The following is a 17,905-nucleotide window of genomic DNA, read 5'->3' as shown; positions in this document are numbered from 1 at the left end:
ACTGCCCACAAGGTGCAGAACTGACCAAAATGATGAGAAGGTTCTATTAGCAAATCTGTTCTAGGGTGAAATATCAGGTCAAAATTTCTCATTAATTGATAGCATGAATGATCTTCTGGAGGAACTAATGTTTCTGGAGGAAATAAAGAGTGAGAAAATGGCAATATTTCCAAAAGGGAATCATTTATTGAATGGAATTTGCTTGAGAGTCGGTGTAGAGAATAATCTGAATTTTCTTTTTCATGGACTGAAAAAAAAGTCTTTAAGAAAGCTTGATGTAACTTGCACTCAGCGGTAAATACAACCACATGAGAATGAACAAGCAGACATTCAGAGTGAAATCACGAAATGCAACGGGAGTGAGACTTTCCAATGACTTTAATAGATTTGCCAGCATGTGCAAGAACTCACAAGAATTTTTCCTTCTGTCACTGGACAGAAGATCTCTGATATGTTCTGCGTGTGCTCCCATAATCGGTCACTGTCCTGTTGGCTGGAATGTGGCTACATAAAAGAGCCACTTACATTAGCATTTAAGGGCTGTTTAAGAGAATGCAGCCATGGTATTTGGCACAACTCTGTTACTTCTAGCAAAGCACTACTCTTTCAGAGATTTGTGTGTGTGGGATTAGCGCTTAAGAGGAACGGAATGAGACAAACATCAGTCACAAGCAATAAGAACTGGAAAGACAACAACCATGATTCTTAATTTGAAATATACAATTAGATTGTAAATCAATAAAGCTGCTACTGCAGAACGCATCCATTATCTACACTTTTGGATAATACGTGATAATTTTTTTAGGAGGGAAGGAACAAATGGAGAAACATCAGCAGTCACAAGCAGAAAGAATGTACAGGGTCTCTAAAAAACTTTATTTAAGATGAATTCAAATGAGGTGATGTGGTGGAATTGCTTTGTTCATTTTTTAATATTTTAATTTGTATATTTAAATAGTAAAGCTACAATTGCAGAATGCATCCTTTGGGAATTATTTCTGTCTTTTATTTAAGGGATTCTCTTATGCAACCTATAAAACACTGTATCAAAAACATCTTGGCAAATTATCTACATAATTCCCACTATAATTCATCATTAACTGTATGAGCCTTCAGTTTAAACCCAAACAAAAGCATCTATTTACACTTTTTCTGCTGTTCCCAGTATTTTAGTTCCCTTTATGCTCCAGTTATATTCAGCAGTCATTATATACAAAATGGCTTGATTTCCACTTGAAGCCCATGGGAAGAGTTACGCATGTGGACTTAAAAGTGATTATACCATTTCTCCCTGGTTTTTGATTGCCGGTTGCCGTGGATATTTTGTCAACACGCTTGTTGTATAGGCCCAGCTGGGCTGAAAGCACAAAGAAGGTCCACTTCCACTCACAAGATGACTCCCCAAGTAGTTGCTCTACTTGCAGGTGTGCATGTCGTTCATCGTCTCACAGCGGCGACAGCTAACGTAACAGCACCAGACGAACTTACACTCACAGCGTTCTACATGTCGTACCACGTGCGTGTTGTAGCCCCGCCCACAGCACAACAGGTTACAGCCGTCCGGCCCGGCTGAAGTTCTGTTACACTTGCGGCCCCTGGTCCCCATCACACCCAAGCGCCGGTCCTCCAAGCAGTAATTGGGTGATTTGTTGAAGAAGATTAACTCTTCTTTGCCAATAGGCATGTTGCGATGTTCTTTGTCCTTACGTCGCACTTTATGTTTAGAGCGGTCCACCACCTGAACGCTGTTTTCGTAGCGCTCCTTCAGGTAGGCGCCCACACGCTCGAACGCAGCCATTGTGCGCCAACAAGTTTTTACCGCACACGAACCCGACACACCATGACAGCGGCAGTCTGTCAACATTGTTTTGGCCACTGCCTGTAGAGGAAGAGGATACGGAGATCATTATATATCTGATCCATAACAGATAGAAGCTGGGAAAGCAGCTTGTTTTTCTAGACAATGTATGCAGACATGTGAACTGTGATTTGAGCATTATTTCAGCCTTCCAACATTTTTGCAGTTTATTTTGACAGACTTCCTGGATTTCAGGCAAAAACATGGAACTAATGTAAATCGACGAGAGTTGAGAGTTAACATTGGTTCACTATAAACCACATTTCCAAGGACTCTATAATTTTGGATGAAGCTTTTATATTGTCCCATCCCTTCATATTCTGCACCATGAAAGCGGACGGAGTATTTTGTTAGCTGACAACTTTCATGAAATAGGAGCATTTGTTTGGGTGAAGGATTATAGGGGCCCTTCGCTGACTTGAGGGAAATTTTGTCTCTCTTAAACGCTCCTCTGTGGTTTCCAACCACTTAGGGTTAGGGTCTCCAAACACTTACAAGTGTTCTTCAGTCAAGGCTGTGGAATTCGGTGCAAATCATCAGCTTCTCAGATGAATCAAGAACATGTGGGGAGATGTACAGTAACTCATTTGATCGACAAATTGCCAGAGCTGAAACAGCCCATAACTATCTCTGTTCTTATTTGGTTGCTTTGAATTGGTTTTTCTTGTCAACCAGAATGAGTCAAAGATTAATTTGCTGGAGAAAACTGTCATATTTTAAATGGTAATTGCATATAAGTTAGTAGTCTTGCTTAAAACCTTAAACTGAGGAAACCTTCAATTTTAGAGATTAGATGGGTTTATAAAGGAGGCTGTAAGATCACAAGAACTTGAATGTGTTATGAATGTTGCAGGAATCGACTGACATTTTCTCCACTGTCACACTTTTCATATTTTCTTCTGTTAGAGTGAATTAGTGTCTATACAGGGAAACACGGCACTGAATTAAGAGTGATTTCTAGCTCCTTTGCTGTCGTTTTGAAGCAGGGAAGCACAGTCACATGCAAATTGATGCTTTAGCTTCACATATCACTCAAAACATGAATAGAAAGGCAAAAAAATTTGCTATGTAAAGCAATGACATATGGTGCTGTATAGAAGCTCCTAGTCAGTGTGATTTCAACTCAAAAATCATGTTTAATTTAACTACTCATAATTCTTAAAGAGATTTTAAAAAGTCACCATGGAAACCAAAATTGCAACCTAAGAGCTCAGAAATGACCACACACTATCATGAAGCAGATCAAAATGATCAGATTACATCATTTGCAATACTACATGGGATTGTGATTTATGCTTTCATAAACAACGTTAAGTACAAAGTCTTGTACCTTTGTCTGTTTGTTCATTTTCAAATTCTTTTTTTTTTTTTTTTTTTACAAATAAAGTTTGGAATGTTATGATTCATCTCAGAGCTGGTTGGTTTCCATCCATGACTTATTAAAGCCTTTATTAAAGTACTTTTTGAAATCCCTATTGAGAAAATGAAGGGAAAAAATGCAGAGGCTGTTGAAAAAGTATGCAGTCACTGTTGTGCATTTAAGTTCTTTCAACATATTTCTAACTAGTACTTTAAAGATTTTAGTTGTTTGTCACCCACCTGTCTTCCAGCCTCGCTGTTATGCTGATTCATAATGAACAGGGTGTCCTCAACACGGGCTGATGTGTTCTTTACTGAATTGTCAACGAAGCGACGGCTGAACGAAGTCCCGAAGGCAATGTCATCTGAGCACCCACCCCAGTGCCAGCCCTCCGTGGGCGAACCGCTGCCCAACAGGCTCATATCACACGAACACTCTGTCATATTTCCTGCACTGCAAGAACGAGTGACTGCATGAACCAGGCCGGCAGCCATTACTGCGTAGATAAACGCTGTCTCTTTCGTCCCTTAAAAAACAAAAAAATAGAATGTAAGCAAGAAGCCGATGCATGTTTAGTACTTACAAATGTTGAAACAACCAAACATTATGGGAATGTAAGATTCACAGCAGGACATTTGTGAGAAGGGTCTCGGGGCAGCAGTATCAGAGTCTGGTAATGTTACCTACATTCATACAGAGAAACACTGATATGTTTGGCTGAAGGAATTTCTTTTTTATTGTGAGAACAGATGGTTTAAAAATTCTTAACATCCTTTTAACTTAAAATATTTTTTTTTTTTTAAGTGACAATTTAATACATTAAGTAAATGGTTCTGTACATTTAAGAGTTTCTAATTAAATATTATTTACAATAAATATATAAATTTAATTGCAGATCCTAATAAAAAAATCACTTTATGCAGCTTAAGTTTTAATTGCGTATCTATTCATGATAAATTAATGCATGTAGTTTATATAAAGCAAATTTTAATAGCTTATATAAAATAAAATGTAAAATATAAGACTCATTTTTTATTAAATTTGTTTAAGTTTTAACTTTAAATTTGATTTCTCAAAAATATCTGCCTATATGATTTTTTTTTCTTTCTTTCTCTATTTCTATTACTTTCACGAGAGGTGACCTAAACATATAAAGCAAGACGCTTAAATAACAGGGAATAGAATAGAATAGAATAGAATAGAATAGAATAGAATAGAATAGAATATTAAATCTAAATGGTGCATATTTTGGTGCATAGACATAATATTGAGACGCCTATAAAATTACTTTAAACCCTGGTTGTGGCTCCATGAAATCAGACCTATATCAAATTCTTTTTCCCCTTGCATCAACTTGAGCTTGGAATTGAACTGCTCTGGAAGAGAAACTTTTGGAAAATTTTAGGAATGGATTCACAAAAATCCAGCAACAAGTTCTACCATTTCAGTTTTACTCTTTGTTTTGTAATCACTGTAATCCTGCAGGCATTAAATTCTGGGCCAGATGAAGACCATAGCAAATTTAGTATAGAGATGGTTAACCGAAAACAGATGTCACAGCAGTTTCCAAAATAAAATCGTCTTTTTCATAAACATTTCAAATCAAAACATTAATTAAGGGGTCAAAAATATGATTGACAGTCAATTAAAAAAAAAAAAAAAAAAAAAAAAAAAAAAAAACATTTAGATTCTTTAAACAGAATGACTGACTTTTTTTCATGACAAGTAAAGATACTGATTATTTTGGTTGATGTGTCCAATAACCACATATGCATATTTTAAATAACTGTTATAACTTATGAAGGTGAACAGCCTGCTTTGCGAGACTACTGCACACCAAAAAAAATAAAAAAATAAAATAATAATAATAATAATAATTGAGCCTTTTTTATATATGTATACAACGCTCCTCAAATTTAATTTCTTTGCTCAGTTTCTTTGAATTCGTTAAATTACACTTAAAATTACATTTATTGCTTTTTTTTTTTAATAAAAACTATTCGACTGTATTACCATCCTAAGTTGTAATATTTTTCGTCTTGTGATTATTTGATCGCTTTGGTCAAACTTTACTACTAACTTTCATTAATAAAATGAATAAAAAAAAACAGGATTATAAAGTTAAAGCACATTCAAATGAAGTCTGTTTCAGTATGACACATTGCATGCGTACCACTGGTGAGCTCGTAGCCGAACACGTTCGGGTTCCGTCGGGTCGAGCAGTTCCAGCGTTCGTGTTTGAACTGCGTTTGGCACTCGCTGATGCCCAGGCGCGCGCCCTCTTTAATGCTCGGCAAAAGGTGCGGTTTGCGCGCGCACAGCTCCTTCTGCTTGTGCGACAGGGGCAAATGCGCGCAACCCAACTTCTCGGGCACTCCTACAGATGTGATGCCCAACCACCTGTGATGCGGAGTAGTGTGACACAAATATCAGAAGCGGTTCTCCTCCCCTGTCGGCCTGGATTGAAATGCCATAACCAGGCCCGAGGAAAAGGAGACAATTTTCAAACATTTTATTCAAACATTAATTGACAGTAAAACAACATAGCACTTATAATACTTACATCCAGCTTCCCTGAGAGCACAGAGGGCAAACCGAGAGCCACAGAAAGAATAAATGGTAAACTGCATGTATCCCACGACCGGTTTTATCCATGTCCGCTTCATTTAACAAGTCCCGGACTGAATGTTTGGACAAAGACGATTCATACCGGTCCACTGCATCTAATATCTAGATTATGTAATCCACAAACGGCGCTTTTAAATTCATAAATGTCCCTTTTATGTATCCATTAAGTTGCAGACACGACCAAAAGCGTCCAACCAACAAGAAGTCACCTTCGCCATCAGTACGAACTCAAATAGACACATACAGTTATATGCTGCTGTTGGAAAACGCGCAACTAAACGCTCTCCTGTGAAGCACTCCCACATCGTGATTGGTCGAACCGGTCATTAATATTCATAAGATGAGACCTTTCTCAGCACTGATTGGACAAACAGATCTTGGCTTGGAAGCCGGTGAGAGAGCACAAAGCGAGAGCGACTGATGGGCAGAAAGAATCAGTTTCAGCAGCTCACTAGGGATTTAGTGAGCTTGAAAGAACTGTGTTAAGGATAAAAAGAACTTGAGTATCTAACTGAGAAGTTTTAACTTAGGGTTTAACGAATATTTTGAAACCTAGATTAAAATAAAATGCAAGACAATAGAGAAAGACGCTTAGACAAGGCATAGTAAAACATTTTAAAGTAAAAAAAAGTTGTTTAATTAATACTAGCCTAGGCTACTTTAGTGCACACGGTGTTCACACGAAACAATACCTTTCAGAGACGTCGACTTTTATAAAATAACTGTAAAAATGTAATACTTTTAAACGTCCAACATATTAGTAGACGTTGAATTAAATGTTAAGGTAATTTTCGGGCGCAGTCTGTTGAATATTATCGCTCGCAACACAGTTTGTAGTATGTCACACTAACACATTAACACTAACACTGTACTTATACAGTAAAAACGTTGTTTTGTGACATAATTGTGATATGTAAATGTGTTATAAGCAGTGATAAAGTGATACCGACTCACTCATCGACGAACCGCATGAAAAAGCTCGTTACGAAGAGCACTTGGAGAAACAACATACTGTTGCTATGGTTACCTGCAGCGCAGGTGAAATGCGCGCTCTAACTAATCTTTTATCATCACTGAAAATCCGTGACTGAATTAGAAAGTTACTTAATATAGCTATTTCGTTTAATTTCTTTTAATTTAATTAATTTTTTAATTAAATTTTTAAAATCTAAACTGGATTTCGATTTTGCTTATAAACTAGAAATAATTAAAACAACCAAACTAAACGTTCCATTTGAGAAAAAAAAAAAAAAAAAAAAATCCCAAAAGTATAAAATGCAAATGCAATTTTATAAATGAGCAAAAATATGTGTTATACTTTGTTGTCTTGGTCTGTTTCACCCACAGTTACTGATAATCAACTTTCATAATGATTTTTTTCATAAGTTAAGCAACACATTTTTGGTTTGGTGTCGATGAAGGGGCACAAAAAGACTATATATTTTTTATATTTTTAAAAATCTGTTTGCATGAACACAGTAGGTCAAAAATTTTTTTGACATGGTAGAATCAAACTAAATCTAAGACAAAAACATCTGATAAATTCAAGCAATGTGTTTTAAATTATGAAAATATACTTTTTTAATTGTTCAGTATAAGTGATATTCATCATGCTTGTTGGAATCATACATTTCATGCACAAGTGACACAGATGAATATCTCGGCATAGCTCTTCATAAACATCCAAATCACTGACCCTAAAATTCTGACATATAAAAAATAGAGTTAACCCGCACTGCGGAATATATTCAGGTCAACACTTGGTTGCATGTGAATTTGTTTCAGTAAAAGTGGAAATTGCGTTTTTTGCCCATTCTGAGCTCAGCTTAATAACTGGTGGGAAGATACATTTTATGGGATATTTAAAAAAAATAATTCCTACTAATTTTCTCTCTCCACAAGCCACTTCCTGTTTAACGTAAATTATGGACAAATGAAACATCATGCATTCCAGCAATTCAGAGTAAACCCAGCAACAATAAAAAAAAAATTTACCATCAAAACAGTATAAATATCTTCTTTTTTTGTAAACAGCATTTATAACATTTTACACTGATTATTATAAAAGGCACTGGAAAACACTGGTAGAAAAATAAATGTATGAGAAACATAAGACAGTAATACTATAACATACAATATACTTCATAAGACCTTTGGCATAGAAAATACTTCATAAATACTTGTAAACCTGGCATGTGAAAGAAAGGCGGTGTAAAGCTAGACTTCAAAACGTCGCCCGAGCTTCCACAAAAGTGGCAATGTGAGGCAGGGTGACATCAAAGGCACTCCACAGCAGTCACGAAACATACTGGGAACATTTTTAGCCCGTGGTTCAGCAGCAGCAGCATTGTGGGAATGTTGTATGAGTGTTGTAGGAATGCTTTCGCAAGGCTGTTTGAAGGGTCCGCGCAACCGTCTCTCTTATTTTTCTACAATGTCGCACTGCAGCCACTGCCTGCCCTTAAGCCGCAGCTGCCAAAGTCATTTTGGCAGGGCTTCAGGAGGTCTCACTGAACCCCCCTCACACCCCTTTTCCATCTGGAACGCTCTACACAAAAACACATATGCGCAAACAGACACCTACCTAACTTGTCCTCCAATTTACCACTTTGATCCAGCATATGGTTAAGTAGATTCAGAACATTCGGTGTGCACAGTTTAGCCCTTTTACACAGATTTCTCAACACATATACATATTCGCAGACACACACACCTGAAAAACACGCACAGGTTAGCGTCACCAGCCGCTAATTGTCTTTTTGTCACTGTTGGTGAATGGTCCCGTTGATGGCGTGATTCACACATATCCTGCTGAGAAGGATCTCCGAATACACCGCGTTCACTGGTCCCTTTACGTGGTAGGACACGTCAGGTTGAGACGACGGTTCCTCGTGCTCTTGAGGCCCCGTCTGCACACTGGCAGGATTCCTGCTTTCACCACCAACCCTAAAGATCTTTAGCTTACGTTGGGAAGCAGAGCTTGGAAAGGGAAGCTTATAGACCTGCAAACAACAGACATATTTAGTGGTCACATTTGATTTCTTTTGAAGCTAATCAATGATCTATTGCAAAGGGAATATGAGATTTCAATCGTGTAAGCAAATAACATTGTCTGTGTGTGTGTGTGGCTCTGTTCTCTGACATGGGACACATTTTTTAAATTAGGGATCTAGCCTTTATCACATTTCAGTTTTATATCCTCTTAAATTGCCAATTCTTATTAGCTCCCTGCTCTACAAAATACTTAAGGTTAAGAGCTTGTTTCCTCCGAACACTAAACAACAAAAATACTATGTAAAAGTAATGTAATGTAATATATATATATACTGTATATAAAACCTTGCAACATCTCCTCTTAGCAAAATACCCTGATGTTACGTATCTCAGGGTCTAAATCTGCTGGTCTGTTGCCAGATCTACAGAGATATTAGTACCATATGTCAGCTGGTTTGGCATTTCTACCAACACTTCACACACTTAGCAAGCTAATACATCTGTTCCCAACCTGCCTTTTATTGGCTAATAAAAACCCGCCTAATTGTTAATTACTCATTAACTGATCTGCCAGGCACTTTTAGGGTGAGATAAAAAAGTAATGGCTTCTATTTTAAAAGATTTATGGGGCTGGAAGGCTGGAAAAGTGTTTCTAGCAGGATCTATTTCCATATATATGAACAGTAGAACTGATTCATTCACAAAAATGGATGTGTAATCTAAAAAAAATCTAATCAGCAAAAGTTCATAAGTAAATAATTGTGTTACATTTTTACTGTATTAATGTGAATCTAGTAATGCTAATCTAATGATAATTTTGTACACTACTATTAAAAAGTGTGGGGTTTGCAAGGTTTTGTGTTGTTTGTAAGATTCTTGTAATGTAAGGCTGTATTTATTTACTTAAAAGTACAGTGAAAACAGTAATATTGGGGAAATTATTTCAATTTAAATAACTTTTACTAAAAAAAGCTTACTATATTACTATAAAAAAGCTTTTTACTATAACTTTTACTTTATAATAAATAAATAAATATATAGGTAAATTATTTAAATTTTGTTATGGCATTACTCCAAAATTTAGTGTCTCAATTATCCTAATAAGTGATTTGCTGCTAAAGAAACATTTCTTATCATCAGTGTTGAAACAGTTGTGCTGTTTTTATTTTGTTGTGTAAATTGTGAGGATTCTTTGATGAATAGAAAGTTCAAACAAGCAGTGTTTATTTGAAATCTTTAGTAAAATTTAGTATTTACTCTTACCTTTGATTATGGGTTCTTGCTAAATAAAAGTATATGTATATATATATATATATATATATGTATTTACTCTTATATATATATAAAAGTATATGTATATATATATATATTGTTCTATACCTCATGGAAATGGCAGGCACATCGTCCTTGCAGGAACTCCCTATAACGACCCATAGTGATACTGAGAGTGTCAATGACCTCATATCCAAGATGCTTGGCACTTTCCAGAATATTCTTGTTCACATTATAGAGTTCTTGCACTCCATTCTAGAACCAATGTAAGAAGACAAAAATACTGACAACGTTTATAGCTGTCAATAAACGAATGAATAAAGAGAAAAAGAAGAATATCTGGTCAACAGACCAAACCCACAGATTTTGTGATCTCCAGTGTTTCTTACCAGTGGAAGGGAGCGAATACCATCCACAGGCAGATGGAAACCCATTCCTAAAGACTTCACCACCACCATGATTTTCTCAAGACCCTCTTGAAGATAAGTTAGAGAAATTATGTTAAACATGCAAAGCAAGGCTTGGTAACATACTACATAAAACCAGCAACTTTAAAAAGGAAGAAAAGCCTTTTCCATTAGAACATTGCTCATTAAAATGTGGTTGAGTCAAGCTAATAATGAACAGACTGGTTTTGTGTTGCATTTGGGAGCATGTTTACCTCTCTAAAACCTGCTTAATGGTCCTCAAATGGTTCAGGTTCAGCCACTGCACCCCACCAGCGACCAGCACCGTCTGAGGCGAGTTCTCCAGGGGTCGTGACCTGTCCCGGTGGAAGGGAAGAGAAGAGGTTAAAGATCAACAGCACATACTGAAGACATAATCAACAATCCATAGCATAAACTGACCAATTATTTCAAGTAAAAAAAGTGGAAATATGTACCAAAAATTACTGTAAAAAATTGTTTAACCAAACAAAATGCTTATTAATTTTATAAGTATGGGATTTTATAATATTTTGGAAAGAAGCCTCTTTTGTTCACCAAGGCTTACAGTATTTGAGAAAAATACAGTAAAAACAGTAATATTAAGAAATATTATTACAATTTAAATATCTGTTTTCCATTTTAAAATATTTTAAAAAATAATTTATTCCTGTGATGGCAAACTGAATTTTTTGCATCTTTACTGACATGATCCTTCAGAAATCATGCTTATTTGCTGCTCAAGAAACAGTTGTTATTATTATAAATTTTGAAAACAGTTGTGCTGCTATTTTTTTTTTCTTTTTTGTGAAGTTTTAAAGGATTATTTGATGAATGATGTTCAAAAAAATCAACATTTATTTAAAACAGAAATCTTTAGAAAGATTATACATGTCTTTACTGGTACTTTTGAACAATTTAATGCATCATTTCTTAATAAAAGTAATACTTTTTTAATAAAAAAAAATACTAACCTCAAACTTTTAAATGGTAGTGCATATACATATTTCAACACTTAAACAAAGCTAAACTTTTAATTTAATTTAGCAAAAACAAAATGCACCAGATCATTCAAGCAGCTCCCAAAACACATGTCCTCAACAGATGCACACACTCAAACACACACACACAATCACATCTGTGCAGCATATCCCACTCCTCTGCCCACATCAGTAGCTGTGTGAGATCAACGGCGCGCTGAGCCAGCAGTGGTTACTGTCCCTGCTGACATACTCTGATCTGACACACGGCCTCCCAACCACATGCAGCCCACATCCCACCATCAAACACACTGCCAAAGTCATTTAGTGTGTTAACAAGGCCTTTGCCACTTTAGACCGACACCAAACCCGCACATTCACAGCTTAATGGGTGTAATCCACAGCCACATGGAGACAAACATCATCCAACATGCACATACACAGACCTTTCTAGAAGCTGCTGCAGAGCTCTTTGGAAAGTGGGTCTCTGGGCCTTCGGCAGCCAGAATTGTGGGTAGTAGGAGTAGCTGACGATAGTTCTGCCCTGATTTAGGTTGTGGTAGACGATGGTGTCATGGGCCTTGTCCCAGTCCTCCAGAGTAGTGTTCACCCTCTCCATCAGGTAGTACATCATCCCTCGATTGGTGGAGTCGCCGATAAACAGGACCTGAAGGAAAACATGCATGCATGTTAGATGTTGTGAGACAAGTCCTAGACTGGTTTCTTAAACCCATTCTTGTCAAGTCCAGAATTATACTGCAGAATACGCATAATCATTAATTTAAAAGGCACAACTAATCATTGTCTATGTTTTTTACTAGCTTTTATTCATGTTCTTGAACAACACATGCTACCAAACGGTTTTTAAAACAAAATACCAATTTATTATTCAGCTGGTCAGGTGATCTCAATGTGTCCGCCACCATAAAGGATCTACTTTTGCATAAAATTAAATGTTTTTTTTCTCATGTAATTGTGTATCATTTTAAACATTTGGTCCATACTATTTACTAATATTCATCAGTAGTTCATGTTCAAGTCCAATGAATAATATTAACAGATACTACTTTTGATTTTAATAATGCATTTGTAAATGCTGAAATTGATATTAAGGTTAATGAAAAGATTAATAAATGCTTTATTCAATTTTTATTAAATCTATTTTTTTTCCATTGTCAGTTCATGTGAACGTATGCAGTTAACTAATGTTAACAAATAGAACATTATTGTAAATTGCAAGCATTTTACAGTAATGTGAATAACGCATATTTATAGTATTAGTCTGTCATAAATCTTAGAAATTAAAAGAATAAAAAAAGAATGTAAAATATTATATAATCGATGTGGTACAGCATACAGCATATGCATATAGATCTTGGCAGACTACAGACAACACAAACATGAGGAAATGAAATAACAGTTATGCCATTATAAGGGCGAAAGATACAATACAGCCTTTTCAGATCACAGTTGCCATGAAGCACTTCACAAGAGTCTAATAAGACTGGATGTTCATCTGTGTGTGCGCTTTTGGCAGTGAAGTTGGCAGGAATGCCAGTCTAAATCACAAGATCTCAGAGAGCAGGCATTGGCTGACACTGTGGTCTGCAGACATGCTCACAAAATTAAGGACACATATTTTCAACAAGAAGTCAGGAGTTGCTTTCATATAATTCCAAACCTGCAGTTCCAAATATATATATTCATCAAAAAAAGTAGTCCATACCATTTTTTAAAATCCTTTTTCAACTCTCGTTTTATGTCAATAGCTGTACAACAATTCTTAAAAAATGTGTTTTGTACAGGAAACGTAACAGTATACAAGTTTGGGAAGAAAATGTGAACTCCATACAATACATAAGGCTGTCTCCAGACTGCAGAAATGGATTTAACATGAAACGAACTCATGCATATAACTCTAGACCTTGACAATCTAAAGCTCTTTTATTTAAAACAATCTTTCCTGAAGAGTTCTTCTTTTCCTGTTGAATGGGCTCGCAGTCAGAGGGCTGTGGTTTGTCTATAGTGAGAGCTCGGGCCCTTGTGTAATGTGGCCATTTGTTTGTGTCAGATCTGATCTTGTGAGTCTTAAATCGAGACAGGGTGGAAAGAGTCATGCTGTGAGGATGAGCGCTGAGGGAGCGTTTGAAACAGGAACAGACTGTAGGTTTGGCACACAGCTTTGAAAACCCCTGCTGGGCTTTAAGCAATAATTTAAAAAACAACCCAAAACACAGGAGGTGTGCAGATCACATCAAGAAAAAAAATTACAATAAAATAAAATCTAACACCAAACACACGAGAGTATATGTTTTCTTCTCCTTTCCTAAGGAATTTACACTATACCTATGTTTACATATATAAAAGCAGCAGTGTAATTGAATAATGCAGCTGCTGTGAGCTCAGCTGTAGATGATGCTCAGCACCTGCTGTTAATCTTTGATAAACAGCTGCTCATTGCCACTGGAACTTCAATGCTATTTGAGATGCCTGCCTTTCATTTATTCCTCATTACTGTATACACACACATATGGCAAAGCTGTCAGCTGCATAGAGAAGAGCTGACGAAATGTATTTTTACATCAAGTCCAGGAAAAACTGAGTGCTGGTAACACTTTATAATAACTTCCATTACTGATTTATTAAAATATTGAACATTTAAACAAACATATAGTGGCCTCAAAAAGTATTTACACTACCGTTTAAAAGTTTGGGGTCAGTAAAATTTATATAGTTTTGAAGAAATGTATATTTTTATTCAGCAAGGATGCATTCAATTGATCAAAAAAAGATTTTTATTAAAAAATAGAAATAAATAAGGTACAAAAGTATAACTTTTGAAAGGATACAGTCCCAGTGACAGCTTTCATACCTTTTTTTTCTGACAGTATAGTGTAACCAAGCACTGACTGGTACTGATTTCATTTTTTAAATATTTTTGGTTTCTGGTTCCTCACCTTCCGGCCCATCATGCAGGTTTGCAACTGAGGTTGGTCCAGCAAGGGGTGATAACAGCTGTCTGGCTGCCAGGCAACCTCTCTCCAATCACAAGTCCTGTTGTCTGAACAGCTCAGGCATGGGACGACCCAACGACCTGACAGAGATGGCAAATATTTTGTTATAGTGTCTTTATAGTGCATTATACTAAATTACAGCATTCACAGGTGATTCATAGTGGAGTGAATCTCTGTGAAGTTTTGAAGTCTTATACAACTGGATGTCAAAAGTTCAGCATAAAAAGATGAATCAGGTGGGAAACTCCAGCTAGACATCATTGTGTCTCCTACATGGCATACTATTCTATTTTTGGCATATATACATATTTTTGGCTTTAAACTGTTCTTTTTCATTGGATCTTTTCTCTCACACACACTGATACACACAAACAGTCTAAGCAGTTCATTAAAGTAGATTGCCACCGACTTTGATGTACTACCCTGCTGAGGACGGCCTTTTTACTTTTATAGCACTGACTGAACCATCCTCTGAACCCTAACCGGATGGTTTTAAACCTAAACAGCTGAACACACACTCACAGAACCGAAACCTGCAGAGAAACAACTCACTCAGAAAACCTGTATGAAGTGATTAGATTCAGCCATAAAGTCAGCATGGAGGTCCTAACCTTATAATTGAGCAATGATTCAATTTAGGCAATGAATCAGTGCATTATCACATTGTAAAAGCAGACACATAAATCACCAAACTCTGAGTTCACTAGAAACTTTTCCCATCCTCTAGTGGAGCGGCTAATAAACCGTGAATCTCATGCTAATATAACCAAACACATGATGAACTACTTTGCAAATGAAATATGTGGCTTTAGGGCCAACATCATCTTTCATACAGGAGGAAAAATATGTGGAAAATGTATCATCTGTCCACAAAACAGAGAATCTGCAACAACCGGTTTGATTTTCTTCCTTGCATGAAAGAAAAAAAACAAAAAAAAAACAGGATTGTAAATCTTACAGCAAGTTTCGGATTCAAATTTCAGATACTTTACTACAAGCCCATGATCAAAACCTGGAAAAAACCTACCAGGTTCATCTCCTGAGAGGCAAGGCCGAGGTGAGGCCTGGGCCTCTTCTGAAGATCTCGTCCCTGGAATGGGCTCCAAACCGCAGAGCTGATCTGGTCTGACCACTAGGCCACAGTCCTGCTCAGATACAGTGAGAACAGAAAAGAGAAACAGGTGAGCTTTGAGTCCGGAAAGACATTTTGAGACAACGGTCACATTCTTGTGTTAAAAATTTAAGCACTCAAGACAATAAAATAGTTTTTGACAAATAAAGATTGAGTCGTTTCAAAGTTTCCATAGCTTTTTTCACCTCCTTTGCTTTCATGTGGTCGCGAGGTTCCTCACAGACAAATTAACGCAGGCGCGCCGTCCGACGGCCTCGCTCCTTGTTAGGGGTCAAGGGTTAAACAAACCCAACAGGCTAAATGACAAAATCGAGCCTGCTCCGCCGACCCCTGAGGTCCCTCATGGGAGCCATCGGGTCTGGCTCCACTTCAGAAGACCGGCTCTTCGTTCGTTTTTTCATTTGCCCCCTTCCTTAGCACTTTGCACAGGGGCTTCTCAAAGTCACGTAACATTCCCCAAGTTCCCGCCGCTGTTCTCGACAAAGTGCCACAAGAAAACTTAACAGGGATTTTCTTGTTGTACCTGCACACAGTGTGTGTGTGCAAACACGAGCGGGCTTTTGATTCTGAGCAGGCCGGCATAAATCAGCAGGTTAGTCCGAGCCTGGCGGAAACATCCTAGCACTTTAAGCATCGGAGCCGGAAAATGCATATAATTAATTCACACAGAGGGCAAAGAAACATGAAAGAACAAAAACCCTTCATTTCATCTCTCTCATCTGTCATTTTTCCATTCCCTGGAGAAGAAAACGATGGAAAAAAAGAGATTCATCTGAGGTCAGGTACTCTCAGGTTCTTGCGGTGATGATTTAGCAGGGAAGCCAGTGGATGAACTTGAGATCAGAGCTTGGCTTTCAGATGATACAGTACATCCTTCTGCCTCAATATCACCAGAGAATAATGAATCAACAACATCTGGTTGATGAGGATTTCATAAAACAAGTACAAATGAGAGGACATGAGAGACTGGGGAATAGAATAGACAAGAAGAACAAAAAGAACAAAAAATGTTGAAATGTAATTTGACAGTATTTATTGGTTCACTTTAACAGGTTCTGTGAAATGTTTTGTGGGCAATTCATTTACCATTTATGATACCATGATTTACGATACCATTTATGTTACAGACATAAATGACACAATAAATTTAAGGATGTTAGGATTATTAATATTCTTGCATTGATGGAAGACTAAAACAGATTTTAAATGCAGCAAGTAATTTTAAATGTCACAATTTACATTTATAAAAGACTTAAAAATTTTTAAGATGATTTAAGTGTATTTAAATTTTAATGAATGTTTTTGAAAGACATCTTAACAGTTCACAGCAATGTATTATAATATATAATATATTGTGTGTGGTGTGTGTGTGTTGTCAAAATATTATTACACTAAAAAACTGTGTTCTATTGTTACATTTAAAAATGTAATTTTAAAATGTATTAATTTTTAATATGTATTAATATTAATAATGTTAATTATTATTATCATTATTATTATTAATGTTTAAAACAGCTTTTTCCAGGATTATTTGATGAATAGCAAATTCAAAACAACAGCACTTTTTTTGAAATAGAAATCTTTTGAGATATTATAAATTCTGTTATTGCCAAACAATTCTTTTAAATTGTAATTATAACATTTGACAATATTACTGTTTTTACTATATATTTAATGAAATAAATGTCTCCTTGGTAAGCATAAAAAACTTCTTTCAACAACATTATAATAAATATTATATTAAATAAAAATATTACTTATTCCATACTTTTGATCAGTAGTGTATATAAATACGTTTTTTAGAAAATGCAAAATTTGCTTATACAATTACATATTACAGAAATCCAGTGAGACAGCTTAAACACTCTGTTTGCAAGATGGTTTTCCATGGATCCACTGTATGTGTGTGTTTTCAGAGTGTGTGTGAACATTTAAGTTCTGAAAGCTTGCCGAGCCACTCGTGTTAGTTACAGGGATCAGAGACCAACAGCAAAGGCAGTGAAATCTCCACTGATCAAAGTGGACCCGCGCTGCTAGAAAAGCCAGCATTATTGTGGTACGTCAGACCGTGCTCTCGGAGGTCTCTGCTTTAGTACCAGCTCTCACAAACCCCTTCAGATTCCAACGAGAACCCTCTGCTTAGCTTTTATCTTTAAAAGTGTGTTTGGAGAGAGAGTCTTAAGCCCTCTGAGAGGAAGGACACATACTTTACATAGGTTTTACATAGGGTTGTTTTAATAAG

The 17,905-nt window shown here is 36.4% G+C and overlaps 2 protein-coding genes across 3 annotated transcripts in view; both read right to left on the bottom strand.

Moving 5' to 3' along the window:
* Positions 1 to 958: 958 nt before the first annotated feature.
* Positions 959 to 7,087, bottom strand: LOC109075781 (protein Wnt-16-like). Its single transcript, XM_042749140.1, has 4 exons — positions 5,782 to 7,087; positions 5,392 to 5,618; positions 3,458 to 3,744; positions 959 to 1,879 (listed from the first exon to the last, which is right to left on the bottom strand). Exons 1-4 carry the CDS (start codon positions 5,871 to 5,873, stop codon positions 1,415 to 1,417), a joined length of 1,071 nt encoding a protein of 356 aa, XP_042605074.1. The 5' UTR covers positions 5,874 to 7,087; the 3' UTR covers positions 959 to 1,414.
* A 315-nt stretch (positions 7,088 to 7,402) lies between these two features.
* Positions 7,403 to 17,905, bottom strand: part of LOC109071791 (cadherin-like and PC-esterase domain-containing protein 1) — a 46,627-nt gene continuing 36,124 nt past the window's right edge. The window contains exons 15-21 of one of the 2 annotated variants that reach the window (XM_042748878.1): positions 15,559 to 15,676; positions 14,475 to 14,611; positions 11,964 to 12,184; positions 10,773 to 10,875; positions 10,502 to 10,588; positions 10,221 to 10,367; positions 7,403 to 8,848 (exon numbers count right to left, since the gene is read on the bottom strand). In XM_042748878.1, coding sequence (XP_042604812.1) covers positions 8,609 to 8,848; positions 10,221 to 10,367; positions 10,502 to 10,588; positions 10,773 to 10,875; positions 11,964 to 12,184; positions 14,475 to 14,611; positions 15,559 to 15,676 — 1,053 coding nt within the window. In that variant the 3' untranslated portion in view covers positions 7,403 to 8,608. Of the gene's footprint in view, positions 8,849 to 10,220; positions 10,396 to 10,501; positions 10,589 to 10,772; positions 10,876 to 11,963; positions 12,185 to 14,474; positions 14,612 to 15,558; positions 15,677 to 17,905 lie in introns of both variants that reach the window. The other variant, XR_006157821.1, reaches the window with a different exon arrangement.

The sequence above is a fragment of the Cyprinus carpio genome, chromosome A4 (genome assembly GCF_018340385.1).
Source record: "Cyprinus carpio isolate SPL01 chromosome A4, ASM1834038v1, whole genome shotgun sequence".
Taxonomy (NCBI): domain Eukaryota; kingdom Metazoa; phylum Chordata; class Actinopteri; order Cypriniformes; family Cyprinidae; genus Cyprinus; species Cyprinus carpio.
The sequence above is the reverse complement of the archived record's forward strand: the minus strand, read 5'-3'. Positions and strand labels throughout refer to the sequence as shown.